Raw genomic sequence first — 10,617 nt, 5'->3', positions numbered from 1 at the left:
GCCACCGAGGACTGTGCATAAAAATATTGTGATTAGGAAGGCTGATTGCCAGAAATTTCTCGTCATGTAATGGTTTCTCTGGGCATAAGAATATTTTATGCAATATTATTTAACAAAAAAAGATGGCGTTATTGAGCGTATAGCATCTTCTTGCCGCAGCAGTAGGCATGCGATTACATTTATATATACAAGTTTCTACACATTGCACAAACGTGTGGTAAAATATTGGAAAGTAAGGGCCACTACAATTCTTCTGTGTTTAACCGACAGTCAGAAGTAAGAGAGACCGTTTAAACATGAAAAATTAAGAACGAATATTTTATTGTGAGCATCGTCTCAGGGTGGACTGTGCTCTGTTAACAAGGAGCTCCTAACAGCCTGGTTCTGCTGTGCAATTACTGGAGTACACAGTCTGCGGAGTCTGATTGCTTTCATAAGGGCCACAATATGTATTGTAAGAATCATTGCAGTGTTGTGATGCGTTGGGCGCTTCTGAATTCCAGGCATGCAACTCGCATTTCTGCGTATCTGAAATGATAAGTCATTTCTGTCAGTGGGAGTACACGGCTTGGTTGATTATGGATAACAGACAGCTGCTTTACTAGCCAGAAATATTATTTACTATTATAATTTATTTTTACGACTTATGTGCTATTACTTTTTAAAGAAATAAATCACACACAAATAAATAACTTTGTGCGAACGTTTAATAGAATATGTTTACAATATAGGCCTTTGCATTTACCTCTTTTTGGGTGACAGTCAAAGATAACGAGGCATGTTTAAGTAACAAGATGTAGGCTAATTATTGACTTATACCAGTTTTGTCAATCTCAATTGAAGAAGCTGTCAAAATTTGTGCAACTTCTTGAGGGTTCTGCACTAGTTTGAAAAAAGGAATTCTAACGTGCAGCTGCGCTATTGGGTATATTGCATTTGTTTTTGTTTCACCCCAAATGCACATTGCACAAACTGTCAATGTTTCTTAGCTATTCAGTTCCAGGCACGAAAGGAAAAAAATGACATTCACCCGAATGTAGCACAAAACTACAAAAAAATCATATGGGTTTCCAAGAGAGCAATATTCGCAGTTTAGGAACAATGCGTCCTGGTTTGTGATTTTAACCCGAGATCTACGATTTTAAGGGACGGTCGCTCTACCGTCTGAGCTAACCAGAATCGCAGTGCGAGGGCGAAATAACTTACAACTCGAAACAAAGAGAGGTGATAATGGCAAATCAGTTCTGCGGACTACCGCAAGCTACAGAAAGTGTATTGACAGTAAAAATGGTACTCTACCCAAAAGTAGCACGAAGCTACATGTGTGTGAGAAGGAACATATTATTTGTTTACGTGTTATAAAGGCCTAAACAAAACTCTACCCAAAAGTAGCACGAAGCTACATGTGTGTGAGAAGAAACATATTATTTGTTTACGTGTTATAAAGGCCTAAACAAAACTGTGTGAATTGTTTTTGCTTCACAGCTACCCTGTTCCTTTCAGCGAATAACGGATGTCGTAATAGACAATGCCCAGTACAGATAAGCCACTGCATATATAGTCGACACCGTCGTCTTTTCGCGTACGTTCGAGGACCACCCCATGTACTTGAGCACAGTTTAAAACAAAATGCATGGGGTGGGTGTAAGGTTCAGCGCTAATAATGTACCACTTACCACAACTAAGCTTAACTTCCAAGCATTTGTAGGTGATGATGAGCACCTCCGTTCCAACACCAAAAAGCTGGAACCTATCGCTGAATGGCCATGACAGCGGGACGTCATGAACCTACACCATTTCCTGCCTCATAGCTTTAAAGCGTGGCTTTATTGTAGCAGTTTTATATAATGGCTTTATTTCAGCAAACATCTATTAAGGAGGTTCCTGCTTAGTAGCATTTATTGTGGCTTTATCACCTGCTGCGCGGGCTTACGCGTTCCCTCAGCCAGTTGGTACATAAGGGCGTACGGTGACACTCGGCAGACACCGAACGGAAAGATTTTCTAGTGTTCTCAACATAGCAACTTTACCACTTCCAAACTTGAATAGGTCATTGTTTCTGCACACGTACGCAATAGGCTACGGTCAAGGTGGAGTTCAGGTATACAAATTCAAAGGTAAATTTGAATTCGTCGTGTGGCTTCTATAATTTGAAGTTATTTCTTCAGAGTTGAAATACTTTGTTGCAAAAAGAGAGTATCGTGCAACGATATTCGTGTAAAAAGTTTGATTTGTATCTTGACCGCACTTCTTTCACGATCAAGAAAAATCACATGGCTTCAAAAACATACTTTAGGTTGGAAGCTCCTTTCTAAAGGCACAAGAACGAAGAAATTGTCGCCCTCAGCATATCCTGTACTTATTATTATTAGGTTTGTGACACTTTAAAAAAAAGTAAACAGCTTTTTTATTCGGCTGTCAGTGGTCGTTAAAGTTATATCCAAGCTTGAAAAAGCTTCCAATGATGTTTACAACTTAGGAACAAAAGACTACATCATAATTTTGTAAACTGCATTTGGCGGCAAACCTAAAGCAAACAAAGTTGCTTTATATACCACTCTGAAGTGTGCTACTAATTTGTGACTACGACTTTTACAGAACCCAAGTAAACATTTAAAAATTTCATGTGCGATGTAAAATCGCACATCAGATTTACCCGCTTTAGACGCCCCAACGAATGCAGTTTACAGAATCACGAAATCTGCTTTAAAGCGAAGCTTTTCAGGCCCGCTTTATTAATTTGAGTGAGCGTTTGGTCTTTCGCTATCATGGCGGATACATCGTATTTGTTCACTTTTACAAAAAAGGTATATGAAAATACCTACGAAGTGGCTCATACAATTCTTGATCAAAACGAAAGGAAACAGAGGGGCTTGTCTTTATTGCAGCAAATTCTTTGGGAAGTAGTCCAGAAATTTCGGTATCAAAATCGTGTGTGTAATGAAAACGCTTGACACCTTTCCCACAACAATGTGCAGATTGTCCGAGCCAACATTAGCCAGAGTTCAAAAATACACAAATGCCAGATAGCTGGACAGAACAAACGTAATTTTATTTGCTGTCGCTTGGAGATACTCAAACTATTTCTTTTTCATTCCGCCTAATTAGATAATGTGTATGAATTAGTTAATCAACTTCTCGAATATTTTAATTCGATGAAAAATGTCAATGAGAAAATTGTGGAGCAACATGAAAAACTCTCGATAGAGCTCAAGTTTTTCTTGGAGAATAAATGTGTTATCGAATATAAATTTGCAGAAAATTGCAGGCCATGTCAGGCGTAATGCAGAAACAAAGCGTTCACCCCAGTCACAATACATCCTCTTCCGCGATTGATTGCGATATAACGTGCCCTGTGTGACTGGGTTGTTAATGTGTTCAATGTGTGTAATTACGCCTCCAATAAATTATTTAGAGGAGCGCTTATGCACCATATGGTCCTTTGCAAGCTGCGAAATTGGGTATCTTATTTACATTTGCAGCTAAAAGAAGCGCTGTTATGGGTCTTAGGTGGGCAAATATTTAATAGGGTATTCTAGCTAACTTGTGATAAGCCTGAACAAGTCAGATAACTGCTGCTGTAGCGCAATAAATCCTGTCTTCTTCAATGTTCTCTTCAACATTTCGAAATCTTTTCCACTCTAAGCCTGTGCGAAAGACAAACCTACATTTCTACGTCTCGATTTCAATGGGAAATCAGGGATATATGAGTTGTGGTTCACGTCCAGAACTGCTCAATTTAATTTATTCTATAAAGATAGCAGCTGTGATATTAGCTTGTGAATGTTTAAGAAAAGGACCTTAAACAATACTGAGTTGCACTCCCATAGCTCATGCCAGGATATTTTATGACCAGGCTACAGGGTTTGTTGAGCACATCCTTTTAAATGTTGGTTGATTGCAGGCCTTCAGCACATTACTAACAGAACTATCAGAAAGCAATTTTTTTACAGAAAATTGAGTTGAGATTTTGTGAGGTCGCACGAGGCTGAACCTTTCCTTCGCCTTTTCTTCATGCTACATTGCGGCTTGCGTGTGGAGAGCTTGTACATTTTGTAATCGGCGGAAATACCTAATTTCATCCCGTTGTTGAACGATATTTGTGCGCTGCCATGAGATATGTATTATGCGTAAATGTGAGGTGCGACGTCATCTCATCTTACGGTAGCTTTGTTGGTACTTTCACTGTTGTCGCGACGTACACCGTGGCCCTAATATATTGCTGGCACAGTCTCCTCATCTTGGATCCCCGTTACTTTTGTGCCTGGTACAAAATCACTTAACATTACATCTAGGTGCAATTAAGTGCTTGCGGTGCTCTGCCCGCCAGATGGTACCGTTTGCACATTGCAGCCGATTCTTTGCGATGCAATTCTCGCTGATTTCAACTGAAATTGCACAGCTGGTACGGGAAGCGGCTATGAATAAAAATTATAGAATGGCAAACATTTAGTTGTCAAGTAGTGTTCCCGCGAGGGCATCACAAGACAAAAGGTAACTTACTTGTGGAGTCCTGAAAGTGTAAAATACCACAATGGTGTTCTTTCTCCCAGGTAAGCAGTGTGTATTTTATGCCAGAAGTGGAGCCTGACATCAAGATGGAAACACAATAAAAATGTATGTAGTAAACTTAGCGGTAAAGATGGTAAAAAATTCCACACAGCGACATTGTTAGAAAGGACTGGAATTTCCATATTATATTGGGTGAGGCGCATTGAAAAGGTGCAATATAACAAAAGTTCTCCACTGGCAGAATATAAGCATATCTAATGATTTTGCGGTGGAGGTGCGACTGCGATGGCTTGATACTGTGTTCCAATATTTTCATTCTCTGGAAACATTGTACCACGCATGTCAATGCACGGCTGCTTGCCAAGGACATACTATTGCGCTTTTCTTGACGCAAATATAGGTATTAATAATAAAACAAATTCGAACATGCCCGGGAAAAGCTCTGTCGAAGTGTTGGCGCACGTATGCTGCACAAACTAAACACAAAAAACAAGAAATAAAATATATGTAAAATTGGAGATCTGGGCAAAATAACAGACCATAAAAACGATTACTGTACAACATAATTATGAAGAGTACAGCTTAGCTACAATAAAATTCTACGTAAGATCTATAGAAAACGGAAGAGGAAAGGATTTTTAAATGTGAGAAACTAACTATGGTTCAACAATGCAAATATCCAAAATATGTGACAATACCTTATAAGAAGGACCAACATCAATAAATTTGGGGTTTTAAAGATTGTATTCTGCAGATATTTTAGTGCTGGCTAAACCAAGCAGGAACGAAAACAAGGTTTTATACTCCCTGGCCATTTAGTGTGCAAATTGAGACGCAATGCATCGAAGAAGTATGAGGCGGGCACGTATAGGGTGAACGAGTTTAAAAAAAAATAATTGAAAGTCACAACTACGTCCGCGATGAAGTGATTGTCGTCACCATATTCCGACAATGTTAGAAAAAGACCTGGTGCCGGTGTAAGAAAAACGGTGATGATTTAGGCGTAGAAACATTGTGTGGATGTATTATATTTTGTATGTTGAAATTTAGAAGTGCCGTTCTAAACCACCGACCCGCGACTATAGTTTGTGCCAATGCTGTTTCGTCTTCTTTCCACATTATTGAGATTTAGGAAACTTGACTGTGCAGAGCAATTACCTGTACAAGCTTTTTTCCCGCGTACTGCATCTACCACCGTGCTCACGACTTCAGCCGATCTAAGCAAAAACGTGGCGGAGTATTAATTGCTGTTGATAGTTTAGTATGAGAAGGTTCTCACTGCAAGCACATTGAACATATACAGCAATCAATTTAGATGGAAATAGGCCTAGTATGGTATCTAAAGTTTTTATTTGAAGCAATTTACGCAGCGCATTATATTTACCCTGTATTACTTCGTGAGATCATCTGTTCTACAGAAAAGGCAACATCTACCCATAAGCTAATTGTGCTGAGAAATATTGTGGCACCTGCAACTGATTAGAACACGTTTACTCTTCTCACTATAATTATGATAAAGAGAACAATTCATTCCTGCTCAAATTTCTGGCCATTCATTCCCTTGAGCAGAATAACTTTATTGCGAATTGCTGGGGAACATACCAGATTTATGCCTATGTAATGGTTAAACTTGAGATTTCTCTTCTTCTCACATTTCGCTTGTGCGTACTGATAAGTCTCATTAGTCGGTAAATAAAACCACCTCTATGCCAACCCTAGGACAGAGTTAGTCTAGTGCCCTCAATGAATCTCCTCGCTTAGCTTTCAAGCCTTATGAATAAGTTCCCTTATGTGATTTTTTTGGCACCATCGAATAGTCACTGATTACCGACAGAGCCATTGCTCATGGCCAAATAGATAAATTATCGGAGCCTGTTTTGAGGAGTACGCTCAAGTACATCACCCAGTAGAGGCTAAATCATCTTAAATATCCGAATGGATTCTCATTTGAACTTGTAGCTTTTTTGAAGCTTAAAGGTTGTGTGCATCGAAAAGCTTGAAGTCCTCTACCTACTGAGTGGAATGAGGAATTCCGGTTTTTCTTGCTCCCTTCAGATGTCTCAATAGACGACACTATGACTCATATATTGAGTTCCTTGAAAAGAGCCAGCGCTCTACAAAACGCGGAATAGGCTTTCGCCCGCTCGACTTTAGCGGAGTGGAAGCATAACCAGTCGCGGACTGTTTTTCTGACCATTATTGGTCCTTAGATAAAGGCTTCAACGAAGTATAACTTCGTTGTACACGACTGCTGATACATATAGAGCGGTATACAGGGATGAAAAGCTCATTAACGAATTTCCTAATAGTGTAAAGCCATCAGCATCTTGCGCTCCAGATGACATCCCCTTCGCCTTTAAGAATCTCAAACATCACGACAGTATATTTGCCCTCTTTCGACATCTACGTAAAAAGTGTTTGAATACTTTCGTTTTCACTCGCATATTGGAAACTGCTTTTGTTGGTCGTGTATTAAAGTCTCGCTATAAAGCCGATCTATTTAATTATTGCCTGATTTCTTTTATTCGTGCAAAATCTCTTTAGTTGCTTAGCTGTCGTAATATCACAGTTTCATGAAGCCGCGGTAACTACAGGGGGCGAGTTGACACCTTTTCTGCGACTTGATCAAATTTTGGCAACGAAGCTTATGCACTCTTTCTTGGTTTGCAGCGCGAAGTGACATAGACGAAGACTAGAAGAATATAGGCAGAGCGCTCAGTCTCAACTAAATCATTGATAATTGAGACTTTTCGCCTTAAAATATTAGCATTGACTTGTGCTAGCCAAGCAATAATATCGCTGTTAGAAAGCGAATTTTAGTATCCTTTCAGCACATGTGCCAATCTCAAGGAGTGCCTTTTCTTGCTTGGCTTTTATGGCTTCCCTATCTTCTCATATGCTTAATTGATTGCCTTTAGACCTTGTCATGTTTGTTTGCTACGGTTCTTGCAACCACTTATATATATGGTTATTGTTTCAATAAAGATTTAGTTGAGAGTTAGTGCTCGTCCTGTCTCCTTCTAGTCTTCGTCTATGTCGCTTCGTGCTATAACCAATACGTTACCGTACCAACTCGCCCAACTGTCCATTTGCCTTATGCACTTCGTTGTCAGTTTTCAGCGCTGAATGTCCTGCACGGCTATCTTTTCGCCAGATGATGTAAATAATTCTCAATGGCCAAACATATTCGTTCTATGCCGATAGAGATGTCCTTCAAGAGTGAGCATGAACCGCTTATTTTGTAGTTTTTTCAATTAAATTTCTTCTCCTATTTGGCATTTCTTTCCTTCTACGTGCCATAGTTCCAAGATTGTGAAGAAAATTCACACTGTTTATGACTCTCGCATCCTGCAGGGTGGCCTGTTTTCTCTTTCTGAATAGTGCAAACAAAATAACCTTGCCTTCAATGCTGCCACCACAAAACATGTCACTTTCGCTCGTAAAACAGCAAGTATTACGATCTGCGTTCTGTGGGTTCCCTTCCAATATAGGTTATTCCAAACAATGACATAGGCCTACTCTTGTAGTGCAACTTTACATTTTTCTGCCCACACTATACGTTATGCAATACATTCTCTCGGCTTTGTTTCCACATAATTTAAAATTCACTTCTCCAGTACCATTCCTAAGTTGTACAGAACAATTTATCTTCCCCCACCTGAATATACGCCAATGTTGTGGAATGACAATTTTAAATCTAAAAGTGACACCATAGAAACGTTCAAAAAGAATGTCTCTATAAAAATATGAACGTTTCGTCTCTAAAACGTGCACTAAGAGTTGCTCTAACATGGCCGAATTGTTGTTTTTGCTATCACTTTGTTGCCGACACAACTATGCTGTTTTGTTTCTGTTCAATCACATTCATAGTATCCTCAATTCCGTCAAACTAATTAGATGCATATTGTTTCGAACTACCTGTTGCACAACCAAGGCTCATGGTCTTTCCACAATAATTCCTGCGATATTCAACACACACATGTCACAGAACCCAAGGTCGTCAAAACACTTTTGTTCTTCGTCTTGATTTTAGAGCCCAGCTTTTAGGCACCCATTCCAGCGTTGTGCTTCGGCGTCGGTGTAACCGAGCGAACGAGCACACTGTAGGTTGAAATAGCGAACGCCGAGCGCAGCGGGGGATGAAAGACGGTGATAGCGAAGAGAGCACGAGGAGGAAAGTGGATGAGAGTGCAGTGGAACCATGAGGTGGAAAACATAGAAGGGGGGTATGGCGAAAGTGTGAAAGTAAAGGCCTAGTGCCGCGCAAGCCGGGCTCTGCGGCTACGACTGCTATGAGATGGTGCCAGAGGACCGCGCCGTTGTCGGTTCGCGGATGGCATGCGGCGAGCGCGTCAACCGATACCATATATAGGATGGTACCATACGTAGCGAGAATACAGCCCTTGCCTGTACTCTAGCCACGACAAAATTTCGCCCATACCTATACAGGGTGCCCTTCAGATTCTGAAGTGACTACCACGCATAGTGCTGGCTGGCAAACTTCACGGATCATTAAGGGAGCGCTAACATGCAGTCTCAGAGCGAGAAAATTTCACATCACCGTAATTTGTCAGTCCAGACGTAAATACTCCTATGCTAACTACCTGTCTCTCACCCGATCGACCCACCGCAGCAATACGTACGATTTGGACAAGCACCAACGAGTTGTCTTGTAACTAAGAAGCCTTGTCGAGTACTTGGATGGAAAGGTCGGCTTTCTCCTCAGGGCGTTGAGGCATGCATCGTCATCATTTTCGCAAATGGACCACGCCCTCGTAAAGACGTTTTCCCCAGTGAGCGCCAAACGCTTTCTACTTGTAACATCAGCACTGCGGCCACGAGTCCTGCCCTCCCTGCATCAAGATCAGACATCCGGGCACCTAGAATGTTCCCCTACGCTCGCACCGATACAAAGGAAATAGTATTGGCCCACCTCAACCGACGACTTTGCACATTACGTCAAAACATCCGAAACTGTCAGCAACGTCAAACGCCATCAATTAGGCCAGGGGATTGCTACAGCCAATACAGCCGCCTTGCCGACCGTTATAAGAAATTGGGATGGGCTTATTGAAGGGCTGTCTGACGTCAACATCCTGGAACAAGTAGGTTCCTCTGGCGACCGACTATTCCACACGATAAACCGAAACGATAGTCCTCGACGTTTTGGGGCACTGAAATATTAGGTTGTACCAAATGGCATTACGCAGTCATACTGCCACTGCTCAGTACTTGAAATAAACTATTTTGCACGCGTTTTACCAGCGCTAACGAACTTTGTGATTTTCTTCTTTGTCGATTTTCTTCTTTGTAGTTTTGTTTACTACGCGTGCTTTTGTTTTACGCTTGCGTGTTATGTTTCTAGCAAAGGGAGGCATTGACACGTGTACTTTTTATCCTTATCCAGTGACAACATTTCATCATCATCATCATCAATATTATCATCATCCTCCGCTTATTCTTTAGGTAAAATGCAATACAGAACTTTCTCACAGACATCCCTCATTATCTCTGTCATGCGCTAGGTGATTTCAACTTGTGCCCGCACATTTTTTTATGTCATCTCCGCCCCCCCCCGAGTCTCTACCGTTCTTGGCGGCACCCACTTTATAGCACTAATGGTCCAACGGTTATCTACCGAACGCATTACATCGTCTGTTCAGCTAAATCTTGTTTCCCCAGCGTCAACTACAATGTCAGCTATGCTCGTTTACTCTCTGATCTAGACCGCTCTCTTCCTGTCGGTTAGCGCTACGCCTAACATTTTTCATTCCACCTCCCTTTGGGCAGCTCTTCACTTGTTCTCGAGCTTTGTCAAACTCCAAGTTGCTGCCCCATATGTTAGCAACAGTATAATGCATTGCTAATGCGCTTTTCTTTTGATAGACAAGGTTAAGTTCCCCGTTAAGATTTCCTAATGACTACCATATGTACACCAACAAATTTTTATTCTTTCGTAAATTTCCTTTTTATGGTCAGAGTTTCCTGTGAGTAGTTAGCCTAGAAAAACGTACTCTTGTGTAGACTGCAGAAGCTGACTGGCGATTATGAATTATTGTTTTCTTGCTAGGATATTGAACATTGCATTTGCCTTCGGCCTTTATA

At 40.9% G+C, this 10,617-nt stretch overlaps 1 protein-coding gene across 1 annotated transcript in view; it reads right to left on the bottom strand.

Moving 5' to 3' along the window:
- Positions 1–299: 299 nt before the first annotated feature.
- LOC142584279 (uncharacterized) overlaps positions 300–10,617 on the bottom strand; it is a 72,095-nt gene continuing 61,777 nt past the window's right edge. Inside the window, exons 4-5 of the mRNA XM_075694418.1 lie at positions 4,504–4,587; positions 300–528 (exon numbers count right to left, since the gene is read on the bottom strand). Of these exons, the coding sequence (XP_075550533.1) occupies positions 371–528; positions 4,504–4,587 (242 nt within the window). The 3' untranslated portion in view covers positions 300–370. The remainder of the gene's footprint in view (positions 529–4,503; positions 4,588–10,617) is intronic.

This window comes from Dermacentor variabilis, chromosome 6, assembly GCF_050947875.1.
Source record: "Dermacentor variabilis isolate Ectoservices chromosome 6, ASM5094787v1, whole genome shotgun sequence".
Taxonomy (NCBI): domain Eukaryota; kingdom Metazoa; phylum Arthropoda; class Arachnida; order Ixodida; family Ixodidae; genus Dermacentor; species Dermacentor variabilis.
Note: the sequence above shows the minus strand (reverse complement) of the source record. Positions and strands in the feature narration are given on the sequence as shown.